The 24,476-nt window shown below is 33.0% G+C and overlaps 1 protein-coding gene across 1 annotated transcript in view; it reads right to left on the bottom strand.

The window, feature by feature from the left end:
• Nucleotides 1-4,532: 4,532 nt before the first annotated feature.
• The window catches only part of LOC114339927 (E3 ubiquitin-protein ligase SMURF2), a 135,513-nt gene continuing 115,569 nt past the window's right edge, over nt 4,533-24,476 (bottom strand). The window contains exons 11-12 of the mRNA XM_028290612.2: nt 16,149-16,502; nt 4,533-4,814 (exon numbers count right to left, since the gene is read on the bottom strand). Coding sequence (XP_028146413.1) covers nt 16,150-16,502 — 353 coding nt within the window. The 3' untranslated portion in view covers nt 4,533-4,814; nt 16,149. The remainder of the gene's footprint in view (nt 4,815-16,148; nt 16,503-24,476) is intronic.

Below are 24,476 nucleotides of genomic sequence, written 5' to 3'. Positions count from 1 at the left end.
TCCATCAATTTCTACTCTTGGCAATTCTCATCCACTGCTTGCCCGCGACTTGTTTGATATCATATTCCCACCTCTTCTGTGGTCTGCCTACTCCTCGCCTGTTCTCTCTTGGTCTCCAGTTTGTAAGTCTCTGTGTCCATTTTTCTGGATTATCTCGGGCAACATGTCAGACCAATTGCCACTTGAGCCTTGCTATACGTGCTGTGACATCAGTAATCTTTGTTCTTTCACGAATGTCGATATTTCAAAATCTGTCTCTCAAACTAATCCCTAGCATGCTTAAAGGTTTTCTTTGTAAATGCCATGGTCTCCAGTCCATATGTAGTTACAGGCAAGATACATTTGTCATAAACTCTACGTTTTAGACACATCGGTATATCTTTATTCTTCAAGATAAAGCTTAACTTGCCGAAAGCTACCCAAGACAATTGTATGCGTTTTTTATTTCGACTATTTGGTTTTCTTTGCCAATTTTAATGGTATGTCCCAGATATATGCCATACCGCACTGAAAATATATTTTGTTGTAAAACGTGTTTTATAAAAGATTCCTAGAACACCATCTGTGTACCTTCAAGTTGTTCTATCTAACTGCTATCAACATGATTTTACTATTTTTTTAGTTACCAATAATCCAGTTTTTTGTAATTCAGTTGATAAAGGCTTTTGTAAGATCCACCATTTTTTTAATATTATGCATACCTTCAAGGAGAATAAGCAACGATATGACATACCTCATGTCAGAGTCTATGTCCTGAAACATCCACGTAAGTAGTTAGGGGTTAATATAAGATGAGACTATACGCTGTGAGCTCGTAGGTAGAGGGGATAATTAAAAATTCGCGAGCGCCAGTAGTGACAAGTCTGTAAACCTTTACCGGAAATTTGACGTTCTGCATTAAGAGTTGCATATAGCTTTTAAATGTCTCACCAAAGTTGTTGTACATATTAAAGAGTGTCGAAATACTGGTTACAATAGTAACTGTGTATTCTACAACTTTCCTGTCGCTAAGCATAAGGTGAGTCAACGACAAAAATGGATTGATTCAATTAGAAAAAAGTAAGTAAACACATTTAAAAATAATGCATTTTAATAATAATGCATTTAAAAAAGAGTTGCCCCAAAATTTTACGTTTACACTGTTCATTAATTAATTATTTAGGTGCAATAAATGCATAAGTTAATATTTAAAAAGTATTATACTATTATAATTATATTAAATTATTATACTTTTTTGCAGAATAAATTTTTTCTAATGTAAGTTGTCAACATAAACGTCAAAACGATAAGCAAAATCTTATAAATTCTGTACTTTTTTTTTCTCTGATTCTGGCCTTGGTTTAGAACTAGAACCTTTAGCCACGTAATTGTATAACTTATCACTAACTCAGGTGTAATGTGTAGTATGTGTTGAGTAAGTGTCTTGTTACTTTGCAAAGTCGACGTCATTGTCTTTGCAAAGAGACGCTAATTGTATCCGAACGTCTGCGGTCCCTCCGGTGAGTACCGATCCCACAAGGACAGAAACTATTTTCATTTATTAATTTATAATAAATGAAAAAATTCCTGACCCTGATGTAATTCTGTACTTACTGATATTAATTATCGATTACAATCCAATTACTTCTTTACGTTGTAAATATTCCACGACAAGAATTAAAGTTTGAAACAACTATTATTTGCTTTTCTACTGTCCTCTAAAATTCCGGCCGAAATAGGAAGACTAGTCAACCGTTAGATGGCGATACCAGCCATACCAGCGAAACTCACAGAGGATAGGCAACACTTTTTTCTTTCCAGATAAATTTCCGGTGAAAGTTATACTAGTAATACTGTAGGTAGGTGGCGATACCAGCGAAGCTCGGAGCGTATATTCCACCAGCGAAGCTCGGAGCGTATATTCCAAGAAAAATTGAACTGATTAACAAACAGTGTGCGTTATAAAAGGCTAAATTATTATCAAACTACCCTTGTATAATAGATCCATCTTTTTTGATATGTTTATGACACTTTAGTTCAATAGGAATTAAAGTGTGTACTGGGACATTTAGAAAATATGAATCCAAATTATAAACTTTCGATTGTAGTGTGTCGCCTTTATTATTTTACCTAAAGCTACAGCTTAATCATTTAAGGAAACTTAAAGTTTCTTTTTAGTATACAGGGTGATTGATTAGTAGGGTAAAGCTCAATAGATCCGCTATAGTAATAGATAGCAATAAAAGTTAATTACAAAAATTTTAGCCACTTTTGAGCTTCACATTACAAAATTTGTTAGAATGTTACAGGGTGTTCGATAACACAGTGGCAGACCAAACTTATGTTTTTTTAAATGGAACACCCTATATTTTATTTTAAATTCGAAATCCTGTTAACTTCTCAATCACAAAAATATAAAGGTGTGTTATGTTATACTGGGTATTTACAAAGCTATAACCTATTTTATATAAAAATCGTAACAAGTTCAACTCCCTGTATAAATAAAAATAAACAAAACATCATCGATTTATTAATGCCATATTTTTTAACGTATTGTCGAAATTTTCAAGAATGGTTGATATTGCTAATTTTCTTTATATCAAATACAGGGTGAGTCAAAACGCAAGTACATTATTTTTTCAGTAATTTTAAATGGAACACCCTGTATTTTATATCACGATTGGAAAGTACCATTATAGTACTTTAATTTTTAAATAACATTCCCCATGTCTAAATTTATTAGTTTTTGAGATATTTTCATTTTTCAATTGACAAGTAGCGTGGCCACCCAAATCACCAGAATTTAATAAACTGGACTGATTTTTTTGGGGTTACGTTAATAATGAAGTTTATAAAATACCTCCAACAACAAGGAATGAGATGAAAAATAGAATACAAAGTGTATTTCGATGTGTTAAGTTACAAGTGCTTCTTAGAGTAAGTAGCTCATTCAATGATCGTTTTTAGGCGTGCATAAATGTGTTGGGAGGTAATTTTGAACACCTTATGTAGGGAATTAAATATTAAAAATATTTTATTAAAAGTAGCTTATTTTTCGTTCTTTATTTGTTACATTGTTAGATTTACATACAAAAGTAGTGTTTAATTGTCTTCACAAAATGTTGTATTTTGTGTTGTTTTTTTTTTTTTGTAAAATTTATTACTAATTTTCTTTCTTTATTTTTTACGTTTACATAAAAAAGTAGTTTTTAATTGTTTCAAAAATGTTGCATCTTGTGGCTGTGTTTTTTTTTTTGTAAAATGTATTACTAATAAATTATTTTTATTTCTTTATTTGCTACATTGTTACATTGATTACCGGATTTATAATCAGTAATCGTCAATTGTCAATTCAGTCATGGCATGGCTTACTTAAAATTTAGATAAATTTAGACATCTAAAATAATTTGCTCTGAAAAATGAAAATATCTCGAAAACTAATAACTTTGGACATAGGGAATGTTATATAAAAATTAAAGTACGGTAATGTTACTTTTCAATAATGATATAAAATACAGGTTGTTCCATTTAGCATTACTTAGAAAATAATGTAGTTGCGTTTTGACTCACCCTGTATTTGATATAAAGAAAATTAACAATGTCTATAACTCTTGAAAATTTTGACAATAAATAAAAAAAATATGACATTAATAAACCATTGCTGTTGTGCTTATTTTTATTTATACAGGGAGTTGAACTAGTTACGAGTTTCATACAGAATTGGTTATAACTTTGTAAATACCCTGTATAACATAACAAACCTTTATATTTTTGTGATGGAGATGTTAATAGGATTTCGAATATAAAATAAAATATAGAGTGTTCCATTTAAAAAAACATAAGTTTGGTCTGCTGCTGTGTTATCGAACAACCTGTAACATTCTAACTAATTTTGTAATAAGCTCAAGGTTGGCTAAAATTTTTGTTATTAACTTTTATTGCTATCTATTACTATAGCGGATCTACTGAGCTTTACCCCACTAATCAATCACCCTGTATGTATATTAGCTACCAGTAGTGATTGGACAAAACCTCTAAACACAACTAAAAATATACATAAACTTAATAAGTAGAAGTAATACGCCAGATAGTAACATGTTAGCTTGTAACAAGAAATAAAGATTATACAATTTTTTTAACACCTAGACTCTACAGATCTTATTTCTACAGTTAAATATAAAATAAACTTGATCTGTAAAATCCCAGAAAGGTGAAAAGCCATAAAGCAACGTAATATCAATTCAGGTACATTAATAGATAGAGCAAATTTTTTTCATACGTATTTTTCATGGATTAGGCACCCAACGCTAAAAAAGAAACAATTTTACATTGTGCAACATATAGAATAAGAATCATAGTTTCCTACTTTGTAACACCTAATAAATAATTAGTTTGTTTCTGAACGAAACAACTATCAAAAACTATTGCAGATAGTTACAAGAATATGCACAAGTGTAAAAATATTATTTGAAAGCCTGCTTCTTCATATTTAGCGAAGAAAAGTTTGATTGTGTATTCCTTTGTGTTTGTATGTTTTTGCTTAAAAACCAATAAAGCTCTCGTATTTCTCATTTTATTATTGCACAACGTATATTACATATTAAAATCAAGTTTTGAATGGTCACTATCTAGTGTACTCAGAGAAAAGTATATTTTTAGCATAGGCTCTATGATACTTCCGTCTAAGAGATATGGTGCTCGTGAGATGTAAGATGACTAGCGTATTAGGCACTTGTGAAATAGAATAAGAAGGTGAAAACTTAAAAGGCACTTTGACAGTCTTCCAAATGAGCTCCTCAACTACCACAGTTACGTTAATTGGTTAACAGTTCATTCTAAAATAAAAAAATATCAGATTAGAGCAACATATTATGTACAAATTTTTTAAATATGAATAATTCTAATAAGAGATTTTATAAAGATTTTTCTCTCTGCCCACTACACCGTTTCATACCATGACCGTGCTATGGTCCTTTTCACAGGCATTTTTCAGTGCGTCACAAGTGAGAGAAAAAAGGTATTGTTTCTTGCATTTATAAAATGGTATTTTCTTTGATTTGTATAGTCTTATAAATTATACAGATTATATTTGTAATATTATTATCTAATTAAAAAAAAATATTTTTTTATTATGGCGCCATTAATAACTAGAATAAATGTTATAAATGTCACCGATGCAATGTAATCACCGACGTGCGTTTTTTTCTGTCACATACAATTTAATGCGTTAGAAAGAAATCGAAAAACTGTGACGCACTGAAAGATGATCATGAGAAAAAGAATAAGTCCGTGATAATACACATTTATAACATTTTAGTTAAATCTGACAGTGCCAGTTGTCAGAATCGTAATCAGCCAAATATGAAAAGGATATTGCAGTATAACCCTTTTATTTGCAATTTGGTATAAAAACAAATCAATTGTGTTTATTGCATTTATAAAATGGTATATTCTTTGATTTGCATAGTCTTATAAATTGTACAGATTATAGTCGTATATAAAATTCGTAAATCATTTTTTGTTCGATTATAGCGCCATCTAGCAACAGCTAGAATAAGTGTTAGAAATGACTGTAATCACAGAAGTACGTTTTTTTCTGTTACTTCCAACTTAATGCGTTAAAAAGAAATCGAAAAACTGTGACGCACTGAAAAGTGAATATGAGAAAGAGATTATGAAAGTAACAGGAACGGAAAAAACACGACACAGTCTATTCTTTCTAGTTGTGTTTTTGCGTGGGACAGACGTATCAGGAAGAGCAGGTGAATAGTTTTGTTAAAATAACTTCCTATACCTGTACGATGGCTATTAGAAAATTCTCCAGGACAGAATTAGCAATGATAGCCATTGTTTAAGCGAAGAAGAAAGAGAAAATAATATTTTATTATTGTTTTCTCTTTCGGGCACCTAATTGATGACGAAAAAAAAATTTCATATGTATTTTCGTATTTCAATTTAATGAATTATGTATTGGGAAAGATCGAAAATATTATAACTATAACTTTGTTCGCTTTAAAGGTAAACTAAGTTTCAGACGCCTGATTGGTGGGTTTGTAGTGACGTCGTAGCTTGTCATTGGTTAGAAATTAATTTATAACCAAGTTTAATTAATTTCTAACCAATGAAAAGCTGCGACGACATGATAAACCCATGGATCAGGAGGAACTGGCGTCTTATCTTATCTTGGAAGGGAACGAAGTTATATACGAAGTATAGAAGCAATACCACATTTAGAGAAAGTCTTACAACAAGAGAAAAACTAGCAGTGTGTCTAGGTGAGTAAAATACAGCAATATTTATACATATTCATTTAATTTGTAAATACTTCTTCTTCTTCTACGGCACTACAGCCCAAATTGAGCCTTGGCCTCCTTTATTTTTTGGCTCCACCATTGCTTGTCTGTGGCTGCTCTTCTCCATACACGGACTCCTAAAAGGGCTTGTGCGTCGCTGTTTACTGTGTCTTCCCAGCGTTTTCTTGGCTTTACAACCGGTCTCTTTCCCTGCATTCTATCATTCAGTGCTCTTTTTGGTAGCCTATCCTCTCCCATTCTTATCACATGTCCGGCCCATTGCAATCTTTGTATTCTAATGAAGTCTGACAAGGGTGCTTCCTTATAAAGTTGATAAAGTTCGTTGTTGTATCGACTTCTGAACTTTCCGTTTTCCCTCACAGGTCCTAGTATTCTCCTCAGTACTTTCCTTTCGAATGTGTCGAGTTTGTTTTTGGATGTTTCTTTCAGGACCCAGGCTTCACTGCCATAGCATGTTATTGGTCGAATTAAAGTTTTATAGATTCTCATCTTTGTATTTCGATGGACACTTTTAGACCGAAATATATGGGAGAGGGCAAAATAAGCTCTGTTTGCCTGCGTTATTCTCTTCCGTATTTCTCCGTCTTCTGATCCGTCGGCATATATTTCTACTCCCAGGTATGTAAACTTTCCAACCGTTTCAATGTCATCTTCATGTATAATGTTTTGTGGGACTATATTTCTTCTCGTCTGAGTCATTATTTTTGTTTTTTCTGTGTTAATTTCCAGACCTAGCATTTTTGTTTGTGTTTTTATCTCTGCGTATGTTTCCTGTGCTCATGTTGCTGTTCCACTCATAATATTAATATCATCGGCATAAGCGGCCAGTTGAACCGTTCGGTTGGTCAGTAGGTTGCCTCGTCCAGTTTTTATTTGCCTAACCGCATACTCCAATGACAGGTTAAACAATGTTGGGGCCAGCCCATCTCCCTGCTTTAGTCCCTGCGAAATTTTGAAAAAGTCTGTCCGGTGGTTTTGTATTCGTACACATGCCTGAGTTTCATCCATTGTGGCTTAAATGAGTCTTATTAGCTTGTGTGGTATTTCCAATTCAGCCAATATATAGTATAGTTTGTTCCGTTTGACTGAGTCGTATGCCTGTTTGAAGTCTACAAACGCGTTGTGAACATCAATTTGTAAATACACCTGTATTAAATTTATGGAAAAACTGTTGGGACTGATCATTCCAGTTGTTAGGACTTGTCGGCATTGGCGTTGTACTAGTACTTGCTGACTGCGGAAACGGATCAAAGGCGTATGGAGTTGGCGATAAACTAGGTGGACCAAGATGTGATTCCATTTCAGACACTATAGAAAACTATTTTTTTTTGCTAGTGCTTGCACATACGGTGATAACTTCTTAACGGTATCAGAAATGTTTAAGAAAAAGCGATCTAACTCGTCATGTCTTCCGGGTGGCCTAGTTTATTTTGGTCATTGAGCAATTTTGCTATTAATATGGCGATGCTGAGGGCTTTGATCGGCAGGATTTTCTCTTGACAGCTTTGTTTCTTGTTATGGTTTGTTTATTGTGATTCACTGGAGCTTCGTTTGATCTTATAGTATTGTTCACATGACTTAAGTCAGCCTCAACGTATGATTACCTGGTTTTCGTCGATATTGTTAAATATTTCATCATCGCTAATCATAATATCGACGAAATCTTGAGTTCTTTTTTTTTTACAAAAAATCGGGCCACAAGCGCCATCACTTTCATATTGCTATTGTTTAATATTTCTGGCTAATTGTCCGCTTTTTCCTAGATGTTGTCTGGTGTTTATTTGGCAGATATTTTTGTTTTGGGTTAAAATAAATTTGGAATTTGGGAAAAGACACGGTACACCGACAAAATAGCTTGCATATTACCAACAAGTGGTTGGAAAAATTAATAGACTGCATAGACAAATTTAACGCAACGCTTACAATATACAAGTTAGAAAAACACAGCGAAAAAGAAGATATAATAGTCAGGGGAATAATTACAATGACAAAGGAAAAAATTGAGGCAATAAAAGTGGTATTAGAGAAAAGAAAGGAGAAGCATAAAGGCGGTACAATGGCAGAAAAATTTGATCTCAAAACCGCAGGGAACCTGATTCCACATATTGGAAGCACAGAAGAGTCGTTCAAGGCATTCTGGGATGCAATCGAATTATACAACGAATTTTTGGACGACTATTTCAAATGTAGTTCCGCTACCCTGTATTACCTGCGTATGTCCCGTTTTTATTTGGCTTATTTTGTATATTCAATAAGTATATCTATGATAAAAATCTTCCTGGGTCGAGGTAAAGATGCCATGTGTTATATTAGGAGGCGAAGCTTATTCTTTAAAAAATAACCTGTTAAACCTTAGCCATCACAGAAATCACTAACGGATCTTTTAAACTTACGAACAGTGATATTCGATAGAGATATATTGTTCTTCCACTCTAACTTTTCCCATGCGTCACGATTCATTTTTAAACAAGTTAAATCAAAAAATTAATTGAAACGTACATCGATGTGTATTTTACTATACGCTAAGAGCTCGTAGGTAGAGGAGTTAATTAAAAATTCGCGAGCGCCAGTAGTGAAAAGTCTGTAAACTTTTACTGGAAATTTGACGTTCTGCATTAAGAGTTGCATATAATTTTTACTAAATGTCTCACGAAGGTTGTTGTATTAAAGACTGCCAAAATACTGGTTACAATAATAACTGTGTATTCGACAGATTTCCTGTCGCTAAGCATACAGTTACATTATTTGCGAGGGCCGAAAATTCCTTAGAATAAACAAAAAGTTTCTTCTGAATGAGATATGTATTTGAAATTAAAGATCACACTAAATTTTCGCTTTTTTTCACCCCTGTAACTGATTAAAATAAACAGAAATTTTCAGGGACTTTTAAACCTCGATAATAATGTAGTCTTTCATTCTGCGTTTAAATTTTTCAAATACACTTATTGGTTCTCTCAGGATTCGAAAAAAAGTAATGCATTTAAAAAGAGTTGGCCCGAAATTTTACGTTTACTCTCTTAATTAATTATTTAAGTGCAATAAATGCATAAGTTAATATTTAAGAAGTATTATACTATAATTATATTAAATTATTATACTTTTTTGCAGAATAAATTTTTTCTAATATTAACTGTCAACATAAATTTCAAAACCATAAGCAAACTCTTAAAAATAATCATAATGAATAATAAATTCTGTTCTTACTGATATTAATTATCGATTACAATCCAATTACTTCTTTACGTTGTAAATATTACACGATAAGAATTAAATAATAAGTTAGAAACAATTATTATTTGATTTTCTCCTATCCTCTTTAAATTTCCGACCGAAACAGGAACCGTTAGATGGCGATACCAGCCATACCAGCGAAACTCACACAGGATAGGCAACACTTTTTTCTTTCCAGCGAAATTTCCGGCGAAATTTATACTAGTAATCCGTTAGGTAGGTGGCGATACCAGCGAAGCTCGGAGCGTATAAGTACGAACTGTCACAGTGTCATTGGTAATAATTGGGAAATGGCTATTATCCCGGTGGGGGTATTTTATAAAGTTATTTTATTGAAGTATTTAATCTTTTTGCACTATTGAGGAGATTAATCGACTTAACATTATAGAGCTTGAACATCATACAGAGTATTACTGGTATAGATATAAATATATAATGGTAGTAAATAAATATATAGAATGGTAATAAATAAATTAAAAAAAAAACGAAAGGTAAACAGTAATCTCGAAAATAAAGAAATAAGTTTCCATTCGACAGAACTATCCGCTATGAGCTCGTAGGTGGGGGGATAATTAAAAGTTCGCGAGCGCCAGTAGTGACAAGCCAGTGAACTTTTATTGGAAATTTGACGTTCTGCTGAATTAAGAGTTGCATATAATGTTTATTAAATGGCTCACGAAAGTTGTTGTATTAAAGAGTGCGAAATTACTTTACAATAGTAACTGTGTATTCTACAGATTTCCTGTCGCTAAGCATAAAGTTACATTATTTGCGAGGGCCGAAAGTTTCTTAGAATAAACAAAAAGTTTCTTTTGAATGAGATATTTGAAATTAAAAACCACACTAAATTGTCTCTTTTTTTCACCCCTGTAACTGATTAAAATAAACAGAAATTTTCAGGGACTTTTGACCCTCGATAATAATGTAATCTTTCATTCTGCGTTTAAATTTTTCAACAATACTTATTAGTTTTCTTATTATTCGAAAAAAAAAATAATTAATACATTTAAAAAGCGTTGGCCCGAAATTTTACGTTTACGCTCTTAATTATTTGTTTAAGTGCAATAAGTGCATAATTTAATTTTTAAGTAAGTATTATACTATAATTATATTAAATTATTACACAGTTTTGCAGAATAAAAATGTTTTCTAATATTGGCTGTCAACATAATCTTCAAAACGATAAGCAAAATCTTAAAAATAATCATAATGAATAATAAATTCTGTTCTTACTAATATTAATTATATCGATTACAATCCTATTACTTTACATTGTAAATATTACATGATAAGAATTAAATAATAAGTCTGAAACAATTATTATTTGCGTTTCTTCTTTCCTCTTTAAATTTCCGGCATAAACAGTACTAGTCATCTGCTAGGTGGCGATACCAGCCATACCAGCGAAACTCACAGACGATAGGCAACACTTTTCTTTTTAAATTTCCAGCGAAAGTGATACTATTAATCCGCTAGGTCAGCGTTTCCCAAACGGTGGGTCGCGACCCACTAGTAGGTCGCGCGCGGATTTTAGGTGGGTTGCGGCGTGGTTCTTACATTAGTCGAATAACGTATCTACATTATATCATCATGGGTGAGGGATGGGTCGCGAATATGAAAAAAGATGAGGTGGGTCGCCAGATATAAAAGGTTGGGAACCACTGCGCTAGGTAGGTGGCGATACCAGCGAAGCTCATAGCGAATAGCCACACTCATAAATTTACTTGTCACTTTTCCTTAAGGCTATGGGTACATAATTCGCAAATATTTTACGTGTATCCCTACTTTTTTTGTCTTTACACGGCAAATTACGTGTAGTAAAATTCACACTGGTATGGATATGTAAACATTACTAGAATGTCATTCCACTTGAAAATGTCATCATTAATTTAAAGAGATGGGTTTTGAATGTTCTTGGATAACTGTTATTTTTATAATTGCAAATTATTAATTCAGTTAATAAATGTGATAATTTTTTCACTAACTATGTATTCAGTGATTGTAATAATTTATTTGTACAACAAAGACTAATACTCAATCGAGAAAAGAGGAAAAGTGTTAAAGTGATTTTTTAATAATATATTGTTATGGAACGCTTACAATTTTGAACATCTTTAACAACAAAATACTTGGATCACGGAATATATTATCCTGATGTATTCTCTGCTTGGATCTTCCACAAATAATACACAATAAATAACTTTTTATTAAGTTCACGTCTTAAATCAATTATTTATCAAATACACTATATATCAATAATATTTAATCAATAACTCAACATATTCCCGATGCAATGTCAAATATTTAAAATTGTCACTGATTGTCAGTGTCTGACTGACAATATATGCTGACAATATTATATTCGGCTGAGTGCGTTGTAAGCCAAAGATAGATTTGGAAAATATTACCACGGCATTGTGTTCATTTTTTTCGAATCCTGAAAAAACCAATAAATATTTTTGAAAAATTTAAACGCAGAATGAAAGACTAAATTATTACCGAGGGCCGAAAGTCCCTTAGAATAAATAAAAAGTTTATTTTGAATGATATATTTGAAATTAAAAATCACACTAAATTTTCTCTTAGTTTTTCACCCCTGTAACTTATTAAAATAAACATTATAGAAGTTCTCAGGGACTTTCGGCCCTCGCTAATAACGTAATCTTTCATTCTGCGTTTAAATTTTTCAAAAATACTTATTAGTTTTTTTAGGATTCGAAAAAAATGAATCCCCATTTGATTAGCATTGCAGCCGAAAATACGTACCGATCCTCTTAAAGAATAAATAAGTACTTACCGAAAGTAATCAAATTAAGAGAGAATAGTAGTTCATCATCATCATCGGTGACCGCTGACAGCCCATGGAGGGCCATGGTCGCCCGTTGGGGTTTCTAGGCTCTAAAGTTTTACATGGTGTGGAGGCCAGTCACACGCATAACTCCTCAAAAGTTCTAAACGATATTTATCTAAAATATTACTTTCTTGTTTCTTTTTTTTTTTTGAGGTCTTTTCGGCGTTATGTGTGTTTTGCTTGTTTGACTATAGCTGCCCATGTTTTTCTTTCCTTTTCTTGTTTTTCCCATTCTCGTATTCCTAGGTCTTTCAGATCCTGGTTAATACCATCAATCCATCTCTTTCTAGGCCTACCTCTCGGTCTCTTCCCATTTAATTCTTTTCTAAGTACGTTTTTTGTATTTCTCTTATCATCCATCCTTTCTACGTGTCCTAACCAGCTCAGTCGTTTACTTCGTATTTCTTTTGTGATAGTCGGTCTGTTAAACACTCTATTTATTTCGTGGTTCATTCTTATACGCCATTCTCCATTCTCCTGTATAGGTCCATATATTATTTCCCTTAAGATTTTTCTTTCCCATCTAAGAAGTTGTTCCTCTTGTTCACTAGTCAAGGTCCATGTTTCTGATGCATACATTACTACAGGTCTCATTATTGTTGTGTATATTTTTACTTTTGAATTAATAGATACTGATTTTGACTTTATGATATTTTGTAGGCTGTAGAAGCATTTATTTCCAAGAGAAATTCTTGCTGTTACCTCATCACTGTTTTTATTTCCTTCTGTTATTGTTGATCCTAAATATTTAAAACGGTCTACTCTTTCAAATATTTGCCCGCTCAGAGATATGTTGCCTTTCGTTTGTACTTTTTCCCGAGTTGTTATCATGTACTTTGTCTTTGAGACATTAACTTCTAGACCCATAGTCTGTGCCGCTTCTTTAAAATATGTATAAATTTTTTCTAGGTCTTTTAATGTCCAGCTGATTATGTCTATATCATCTGCGTAGGCAACGACCTGATCGAGCTTTCTAAATATTGTACCATCTCTATCTATAGGAGTTTTCCTGATTACTTGTTCCAACGCAAGGTTAAAAAGTGTTGTTACCGAAAGTAATCAAATTAAGATAGAATATTAGTTAGTCGTTCTAATAATTATGTTTTAAAATAAAAATTACAATTTCACTAAATAATTTGAAAAATCAAAAATAAACAATAAATTGAAATAATAACCAACACATTCGCTATCACTGTCACTTAAAATCATAAACGTCAAAATTAATAGTAAACAAGATATCAGCGACATAACAATTTGTTTATCCTTGTTTAACTTATTGTGATTTCTTAGGACAAGCAGCTTAATTTTGCGATACTATGGTTTGTTTTTAAACCAAGAGGAGTGATTCAAATTTACCGCGTTGTAATGCTTGTTTGTAATTGGTCCAACCGCAGGCAAGTTTACTCCACTGTTATAAAATTTTGACACTAATGACAGTTATCAAATTTTGACACATTGGCATTTCATAGGTTCATTAAGTTATTTCGGCGTTTTTTTGTGTTTTCTGTGTTATTCCTTTAATTTTTAGATTTTTAATATGATTTTATATAAAAGCAGTTGTTTTTAGAACTCTTAGCGACGTATTAATAGGTATAATATAATATTTATGGATTACCGTTGAGGGCCGACATGATCAAACCAAAAAAGAAGATGTATTTGGTGATTTTTCTAGTGACATTATTGGGTGTGAATCTGTCTTTTTAGTTCACTCGTCTTGGTTAAAAAATAAACTATAGTTTTAGTACATTCTTTCACGGTTTTTGCTGTAAATTTTAAAGAACCGTTTGGATTGATATGAAATTTGGCATACGCATAGCTAACATGTCAAAGAAAAAAAGTGATATGGTGCCGATGTGTGCTTTTTCCCCAGGGGTGAGTTTCACCCCATCTCGGGGGTAAAAAATATATGTCCAAGATATGTCCCGAAATGGATAAACTGACTAATTTTAAGCAACTTTTGTTCTATAGAGTTTTTTCACAAAATCAATACTTTTCGAGTTATTTGCAAGTGAATATGTTCATTTTTCAACAAAATAACTACGTTTTTAGACGGTTTTTCGCAAATAACTCAAAACGTAGGCATTTTGTCGAAAAAAATATTCTTACCAAAACTATAGCCTATAAAAAAGTGAAAAAGATGGTGTATATACTAGGTCTTTATACCTAGCAAAAGAAGAGTTATAGCTAATGAAAAATAGGTTCATATTCGAAAAATTCAAAATAGAATAATTCAATGTGAAATATCCAAATAATGAAGCATTCTTGGGGAAAACACATTACAACTTTTTTAAAGTGTTTAAAAAAAGCTTTATTTCTGTTTTTATAAAAAAACTTTCTAGCATCAAATGTAACCAAGTTACGCTCAAAATAAAGTTGGTCCCTTTTGTTTTGGCAAAAAAAAATCAGGAAGATCACCCCCCAATTAGCAACTTAAATGAAATTAATCGTTACCGCTTCACAAGTTACTTTACTTATGTTGTGTTTATATGATCTGTAAGTTTCATCGATTCAAAGTGCTTATTTTTGAAAAAATTTAGTTTAAAAATAAAATTTTTAAAAATTTTAATTTTGAAAAAAAAATGCTTTTTTTCAAAATAACTTAAAAATTGTTAGAGATACCAAAAATCTTAAACAATAAAAAAGTCGGCTTTACTTTTCTGAATATTTTGTATTTTTTTGTTTTTCTGTAAGACAAAAATTGATTCGGTGTTTCTAAATTTGCATACACTCGTGATAAGTGACTCGTTCAAGCTCTTTTAACTATAGCTCTTTCAAAAATAAGGACTTATTTGAACCGATGAAACTTACAGATCATATGACCAATACATACGCGAGTGAAAAACTTGTGAAGTGGTAACAATTAAGTTCATTTGAAATGCTAATTAGGGGGTGATTTTCCCGATTTCTTACCAAAAAAAAAGGGACCAACTTTATTTTGAGCGTAACTTGTTTACCTTTGATGCTAAAAATTTTTTTTAAAAACAAAAGTAAGCATTTTTTAAACACTTTCAAAAAATTAAAATGAATTTTGCCCAAAATTGTGCTTCGTTTTCTGGTTATAGCACGTTAAAATATTCGATTTGGAATTTGACGAATATGAACCTATTTTTTATTAGCTATAACTCTGTTTCTACTAGGTATAGTGACCTAATATATACACCATGTTTTTCACTTTTTTACGTGCTATATTTTTGATAAGAATTTTTTTTTTTCGGCTAAATACTTACTTTTTGAGTTATTTGCAAAAAACCGTCTGAAAACGTAGTTATTTTGTAAAAAAAATTAACATATTCACTCGCAAATAACTCGAAAAGTATTAACTTGGTGAAAAAACTTTATAGAACAAAAGTTGCTTGGAATTGAGTCATTTTATCCATTTCCGGACTTATTTGGAACATATATTTTTCACCTCCAAAAGGGGGTGACACTCACCCCTAGGGTAAAAGCACGCATCGGCACAATATCACTTTTTTTCTTTGACTTGTTAGCTATGTGTATGTCAAATTTCATGTCAATCTAAGCGGTTCTTTAAAATTTAGAGGTTTTGCAATATTTTACCTTTAAATAATGTACTATTTCTGTGAGTAAAAAAGAGACCTGCTATAAAAAGTAATTCGTGAATAATTTCATCCATGGGAAAAAGTTAGAGTGGAAGTACTTATACTGCATATGGTTGAATATATACACGAGAAATGTGGCTCATATGAAATACATGAAAAGTATTGATAACAAACGACAAAGCTAATACAAATATTTAACATAAAAAACATTACCTCACTCTACCGCAAATCCACAAGTCTCTTCAACAGCCTGAGTAAGTTTATCTAATAACAATTGGTACGACTCGTACGGCGGTATGTCTATTCTATTAAAACAGGTGTGTGCTTTGGGCAGATGTTGCGGGGGTACGTCCACGCAGTGTATGGTGAAAAGCCTAGGTCCCGCCGCTCCCGTACTACCCTGCAAGGCTTTGAAGCCTTGAAGAGGCACCCTAGAACTTCCAGTCACAAACTGAAGGAGGCGCGCCCTCATTTCTTCAGAATAAGAGTCAACTGCTTGCCAGAACCACTGGACTACTGGGGTCTCAGGCGTGCAATGTTTTAGTCTTGTGTGCGCACGCCAGTCAGCTGAAAGCAAAACAGAGATATTATAAAACCATTTATTTTTAGATTTTAAATAAGACGCTCGTCAAATGTTACGAATATCAGAAAATGCTTGGAAAACAAAAATATTCAAAGGTAAATGATAAAAATTCTTTATTTTAAAATAGATTAAGATCACTGCATCTCTTTTGTATAGGGATGGTCACAAGCTCGAGCTTAGCTCGGATCGGCTCGGTTGACGAGCCGAGCTTCGAGCTCAAGACAGTTTGTTTCTTGAGAGTCGAGCTTCGATCTGAATCAAATTATTTTTGAGCCGAGCCGAAATGAATTCGCAACGAGCCGAGCTGAATTCGCAACGAGCCGAGCTGAATTCGAAACGAGCCCAGCTTTCCTTAACGAGCTTGTCAATATTTTAGCTAATACTTTTTCTAATTCATTTATTTCTGCTACGACTGATACTTGTGTTTGAGAATAAGTAATTCAGACTACAAATATGTATTTTCAATATACATTTTGTCCGTAAAATATGGAATAAATTCCAGTCGAGCCCGGGCCCTGATTCTAATTCATTTCGAGGTCGCCGAAAATTTCCGCCGAAGGAAATCGGAAAAAAATATCTATGTGCAGAATTAAATTACAGTGAATTTTTATGCGAGTGTTTTTGGTTTAACGTAAAAATCTTCTGAGTTACAGAGCAATAATTGAAAAAAAGATTTCGGAGCGCTAATTTGTTTATAAACCAAATAGCACACTTTCTGAGGACTTTTCATAGCTATATTACTAAATATAAAATCTTAAGATTTGATTCCAGCATGTCCAGCAATAAAATAGCTGGTAATACATAATTTTCCTTGTTGTATACTAACTTTCCCAGATTATTACCTTACATCTTCCATTGTGTTGATAATTCACGTTGTAGAGATTCTCAATTATTATATTTCTAATTTAATAAATACTATTCTATCTAATTCCTCCAAAACCACCAAATTTCCATAAAACCCAGCCATATTAATACCTTTTGCTTTGGTTTTCCTTGCAAGAAACAAACAAAACACATCTCCTAAACTAAACCTAACCTCGCTTTCGGCCATTCATATTCATTCATGCCCGTGTCACAATAATTTCGACTCGAAATTATAATATCAACCACTTTTTTGGAGTCGCTATTAATTTCGATAAGTCGCTATTTTGTGACGTGATTTCGTTAGTTCAACTAAAATCCACAAGGCTTGTACAGTAGCATTTCAACGCCGCCATATTGATTGCGACTTTTTTTGAGTCGAAATTTTAATTAGAATCAGGGCCCCGGCTCGACCGGTTTAAGGGGAACGGAGCAAAATGCAAAACTTTGACGCATGTCAAAATTTTCAATGTGTTTTAAAAGTATTCATTTTTTTTGAATCCTGAGAAAACTAATACGTATTTTTGAAAAATTTAAACGCAGAATGAAAGACTACTTTATTACCGAGGGCCGAAAGTCCCTTAGAATAAATAAAAAGTTTCATTTGAATGGAATATTTGCAATTAAAAATCACACTAAATTTTCTCTTTTATTTTCACCCCTGTAACTTATTAAAATAAACATTATATAAGTTTTCAGGGACTTTCGGCCCTCGATAATAATGTCTTTCATTCTGCGTTTAAATTTTCCAAAAATATTTATTAGTCTTCTCAGGATTTTGCTCCGTTCCCCTTAACAGCAATCACTACATACACTTTCAATAAACAAAACAATGTTCATTTGTTGTGTAGTGCAATTTGTGAAATAAGGGAAAATATGGACATAGTTTTTAATGCAAATATTTACATAGTAATCAGTATCTTTTATATACTCACAGGCAAAAATATTGCATATTTTATCTTCAATCATTATTTTTTGATTATTTTTTATTTTTGAGATGTTAAGTTAGGTTAGTTTTTTTTTTTATTTATGAATGGGTTATGCTGGAATGTTTTACATTTCCTGTTACAATTTATTAGAGATAAAAGGATGCTAAAACATAGTCTTTAGAGCTGAAGAAGCAATGTCACAAACTAACAAGCATTGCATATTATGCAAAGTATGCTTTGGCGACTTACAATGATTCTTGTTTTGTTTCTTGGTATTGAAATGTCAGTCGAAATATGTTAGTTGGAAACTATTAGTTTTTGATTCTGCAGTTTTCTTTCTTATATAATACATGTAAGCTGGTATGTGTTAAAATTGTTACTTTAGCCAGTATTTTATTTATCGTATGGTAATTACAACACATTTAGAACAAAATTACAAACACTAGTAATATATATGACAAACTATAAATAGTTACAAACAAATATCAAGTGTATTAATATAAGCAATTGACTCTGAAGTTGCAAACAGGAAGTCTTCAGGGCTACCATTGTAGGATCTTGAGCGACACTCTTCAATAATGTGGTCAATGGTTTGGTTCTCCCCACAGTCACATTGAGTTCTTTCCCCATTTATGTAGCATGTATGCACATCTGCCATGCCTGGTTCCGATCCTATTTAGAGTGGACCATGTTTTACGTGGAAGATCAAAACCTGGTGGCTTGTGGGTAATGCAGGGCATGTTATTTTGCCATGCGTTACATTCTTGGGACCATGCATTCGTGATGTTGAACTCCTCATGTATCATTCTTGCCGTTTTTATCGGTGGTTTTCTAGAGCGGAGACGGATATTTCGTGCATCCTCGGTATCTTGGTGGATCGGCAGATTTATATTGTTCATGATCTTTTTGTATTCACGTGTAAGTTCGTCAACTCGTCGTAAATGTGGAGGTGGGATGTGACTTAATACTAGAAGCCATTGGGTAGGAGTTGATTTAATTGTACCAGCTATCATCCTCATAGTGCTGTGCAGCTGAGTGTCGACCTTTTTTACGTGTGGGCTGTGTAGCCAAACTGAAGCACAATATTCAGCGGTCGAGAAAACAAGGGCTAAGGCAGTAGAGCAGAGAGTGGAAGCCGATGCTCCCCAGGTGGTACCACAGAGGTTCTGTATGATGTTATTTCTTGTACTCAATTTTTGGGCAGTTTTTGTTAGATGCTCTTTAAATGATAGCGTTCTGTCTAGTGTTACGCCCAGGTACTTAGGTGTTTTGTTGTGGGTAAGTGTGGTATTTTCAAACCGTATGTTGAGTTCTTTTCCAGCAAGTTTATTGTTCAGGTGAAAGCAACTAACTTCTGTTTCGGATGCATTTGGTTGAAGTCGCCAGTTGCGAAAATATTTGCCCAATATATATAAGTCTGCCGTCAGAACTTCTTCAGACGTTTCTAGTGTTCTGCATCGTGTAGTGAGGGACCAGTCGTCGGCGTATCCGAACTTTCTTGATTGTGTTTCCGGCATATCTGCTAAGTATAAGCTAAATAGTAGTGGAGAGAGCACTGACCCTTGTGGTAGGCCATTCTTGAGTTTCTTTGGTGGTCTGATATCTGTGCCCATCACTACTTGAAACATTCGGTCGTTGAGCATGCTATCTATTAGGCGTGCTAGTGGTTTACAGGGGATTGCACGGAGAATTTTGTATATGAGGCCCCCCCTCCATACTGTATGGTAAGCTGCCGAGAGATCAATAAATGCCGCTGAAGTTTTAAGTCTTCTTTGGAAACCCGCTTCGATGTAGGTGGTGAGTGACATTACCTGGTCCGCGCAGCTTCGTTCTGGTCGAAAACCTGCTTGTTCGACTGGGATCACCTGGAACAGTTCTGTGCTGATTCTATTATATATAAGCCTCTCTAATAGTTTGTAGATGGCAGAGAGAAGCGCAATTGGTTTTTTAGGTTGTCGGCGGGTTTGCCTGGCTTTAGTATGGCTATTATCTTAGAGCGCTTAGTTCTTGTGGGATATTTCCAGTTTCCATGATGTCTGTGAAAAATCGAGCCGGCCAAACTTTTGTATACTTGCCACAATTTATTAGAAATTCAGGGTGAATATTATCAAATCCTGGTGCTTTTGCTGGCTTAACGTCTTTAAGAGCCTGTGATATGTCTTCGCTGGTGAAGGGGAGGGAATGCTCCGTTTCAGTGGCTACATGTTTTAAAGTTTTAAGTTCTCTGTTTACGTAGATGGTGTGTGCTTTATCCTTTGGTGCCCTGGATGTTTTTACTATATGTGATGCTACGGTCTCTACTATACTATAGCCTTTACTATATGTGATGCACTTTAGCCAGTGAGGGTTACAGACAAGATCTTGAGCGGAACCTTTGCGTCTATCAACCGACTGGTTATCGTATAGTAAAACAGTACAATGAGACTAGAGAATACAAACGTTGACCTGGTAAAGGGCGAGAAAGATGTACAACGCCAAGACATGACCAATATTTGAGACTTCAAACTTTGCGAAATAGCCCATATACAGCTCCCAATCTCAAAAATTAATTACTAATAACAAGACCAGTTAATTTTAGTGTAAAAACAGTGACGAGAAGACTTAAAAAGATTGGTTTAATATAAGTATAAATCCAAAATGGCTTTCTAGAGTTACACGGCTTTTTCAACGGCACAAAACCCAACTGTTGCAATTTTCAAGAGCCCATGTTAATCGGAATGAACATCAATAGGTAAAAGTTCTATTCACTGATAAAACAAGGATACAATTATGAAAGCCAAATGGACGTGGTCGAGTTTACAGAAAGTCTGGAGAACGTTTCGCAAAATGTAGTCTTACACACAATGTTAGCTTTGGGGACGGTTCCATTAAGTTATGGGGTGGTATAAGTTGGGAAGTCGTAGGGAGCTTATTCAGGTGAATATTCGAATGAATGCTAACCTGTACAAACACAACATCCTCGAATTGCATGTATTTCTTTAAACCGGCTCCATTGGGCAGATAACTGTGTGCTATAACGTGCTTGCACATGTCGCAGAAAGTCATACAATAGCTTGAGAATTTTGGGATTGAGGCTCTATGAGACTGGCCACCAATGAGTCCTGATGCAAATCCTATAGATATGGCAGTGGCGGCTCGTGGCTTTAGGGACAGGGTCGGCAAGGTTTTGTCTCCTCAGATAGGTATGCCATCTAATTAAAAGGCTTCAATTTCATGAGATTTTTGGTTTTTGTTCTTTTTTTATTTTTTTCTATTTTTTTTTGTTTTTTCCCATAAATTTAGAACCTAAACCTGTTTATAAATTAAGTCTATTTAGTCTAAGTTGTTTCGAAGTAGGAAAATGGGTTATAACGTCATTGTAAAATTTATTATTGCTTTGGGGAGAGTTTAAAAGTTTTTTTCTATTGACATTTGAAATTTGAGACAAGTTTGACGTTTTCTCTTGTTTCATGGTGTTTCGACAATACGTTTTGACTCTTTTGAGGCAATAGAGATCCCGTTCATGTGAGGCAGAATTTGCCCACATTTCAGCACAATAATTTATTAATTTCGGGAACAGTTTGTTGTACCTAATGAATTGCAGTATATAAAATTATACATATTTTGTAACTTATCCCACCTTCCGAAAATATTTGGATCAGCATATAAACCTGTTAATCCATTTTCTTATTTTATTTGATTAAAGAATGATGGATAATTTATAATGAACTTGTCTAATAGATATTTTGAAAATTCTTTGGCGTAACTTTAAAATTTTGAATCGTCAAAGAGGTCAATTACTTATAACAGTAAGTAAATAATAGTTTTGCCTGATGCAATAGTTTTAACTTTTGCCTGGAGACCATACAATTCACCGGACATCAAGGCAGCGCCGTCAAAAATTTGCCTTACCAATTTATTTTTGATATCAAAAAATTTTAATATGTCCTTTAAAACACCAAAAATATATTCTGTCTTGTGGCTTCTACTTACATCTGAAAACCTAAAAACCTCTCATAAATATTAGACGTAACGCGTATCGAAGAACAATTAATACTTGTGAATGACATGTTACCTCTATCAGTAGTTTCGTCTACTTCTACTAGTCCAGTCGGGTTAGACGAATAACAGGCCTCACCTTGCATTAGGAGCTGCCGAAAATTTTATTTTTCTAATATTTAGGGAGGGTCAATAGTAGTGTAAATTTAAAATCTCGACTGATATAAAACGAGAACTGTTTCTCAATATCTCCGCCATTTTCAACTTTTAGACAAAAAGTATGACAACTAAAATTGTTGAAAATGTGATTTTCTATCATTTCTATTGTTACAATTTTTTCGTGCCTTCGATATTTTCCGAGTTATGGCGGAAAATAGTGACAGTTAGAGCATAATTAATCAATTATCTCGTTTATTATTAGTTTTACGACAAAAATGTTTCTATGCAAAAATAGAGAGAATTAAATTCTAAAATTTTTTTGCTAAAGTTAATATTTAAGGTAGTACGTATGCGATAATGGCGCGAGCGTAAGACCAGATTGATTTTGTAGCAATTGTTTTTGTTCAATATCTACGCCATTTTCAACTAAAATTGTTCCAAATATATGATTTCCTACAATTTATTTTGAAAAATTTTTTTCATGCGGTTGATATTTTCTGAGTGAAGTCGGAAAATAGTAAAAAGTGGTGGGGGGAGCATAATTACTAAATTGAATCTTGTGCTGCTGTGAATAATTACCGAGCTGCCCGAAATTTTATAATTCTATCCTTTAGGGGAGATCAATAGTAGTGTAAATTTAAAATCTCGACTGAATTACGCGGTTGCATTAGCCGCTATATTGATTTTAAAGGAGAACCGTTGTTGCTTAAGAGGAAACAGTAGCGATCAACAGGTAGCGAAAACGCGTTCCAAAATTGCGGCTGTAATTTTGAATATTTTTTCGAGATATTTGGCACACGTATTCGTAATATAATAAAGAATGGCGGTACAGAGCCCAATTTGAAAAATATATTAATATGTGGAAATTACTCTGTAATTAAATACAATATTAAAAAAACGAGCCTGTACCGCCATTAAAAAGAACAAAAAAATACACTTTCTTCAAATAAACTTTTTTATCCGATGCCTAGATTTTGTGTCATTTTGGAACTACTAAAATTTTTTATTTCATTAGTAGTTCCAAAATGACACAAAATCTAGGCATCGGATAAAAAAGTTTATTTGAAGAAAGTGTATTTTTTTGTTCTTCTTAATGGCGGTACAGGCTCGTTTTTTTAATATTGTATTTAATTACAGAGTAATTTCCACATATTAGGGTCATTGCTTTCAAAATGTACATTTTGATGTCCTTTAAGCAAAAATAAGGTTTAATAAGAAAAAATAATTAGCATAATATTACACTCAAATAAAGTGCATTAGAACTTAACTTCCTATGATTATTTAAATCCCACAAATAAAACCAATCCTATATTTTTTTGAAATTAAAGGAGTCAATTCTCACTTTCGTTAATGTCCCCACCTTGCTAATATAAGCTTTGAAACAAAAAAAAAACGGCATTTTAACATATTATGTAAAATAAATAATTACAGAGAATGATAAAATAGCTGACATTATTTCTTAGTTTTATCATCCCTTATAAGAAATACTTTATTTTATAGTTTAAAATCAGATTTTTATAGGTGTCCTCATCATTCACTCTCACTTTCGTTAATAGAATTATTATTTCACATAAATTCAGTTAGATGGCGCTGATAGTGTGACATTAAGTGTTTGGACAAGTCTTCTTTAGTAGAATAAAAGCCTTGAGAGAGGCAGGTTGTTCTGTGAAATTTAACAAATATTAATAGAAAAATGGAGTTAAGACCCACAAACGGTAAGCATAATGTTTCACTTTTGTTAATAAGTATATTTTGTGAAAATTTTTTAATTAGTAATGTTTGTAAACTGTATATGCTAGGAAATTAAGCAAAGTAGTTATTCTTAAAAAGGCGTCACCATCCAAACAATTTATCAGGGATTTGGCGGGAAGTTTAACATAAAACCTCACTTTCGTTAATCTCACTTGCGTTAATTTATGTGTTAACGAAAGTGAGACAGAGTTAACATAAATGAGGTTTGATTAAATTGTTACAAAATATTATTTTGCTTAAATCATTGCTTAAAACTTATTTTTTTAAAAATAAACATAG

Source organism: Diabrotica virgifera, chromosome 3 (genome assembly GCF_917563875.1).
Source record: "Diabrotica virgifera virgifera chromosome 3, PGI_DIABVI_V3a".
NCBI lineage: Eukaryota > Metazoa > Arthropoda > Insecta > Coleoptera > Chrysomelidae > Diabrotica > Diabrotica virgifera.
The sequence above is the reverse complement of the archived record's forward strand: the minus strand, read 5'-3'. Positions and strand labels throughout refer to the sequence as shown.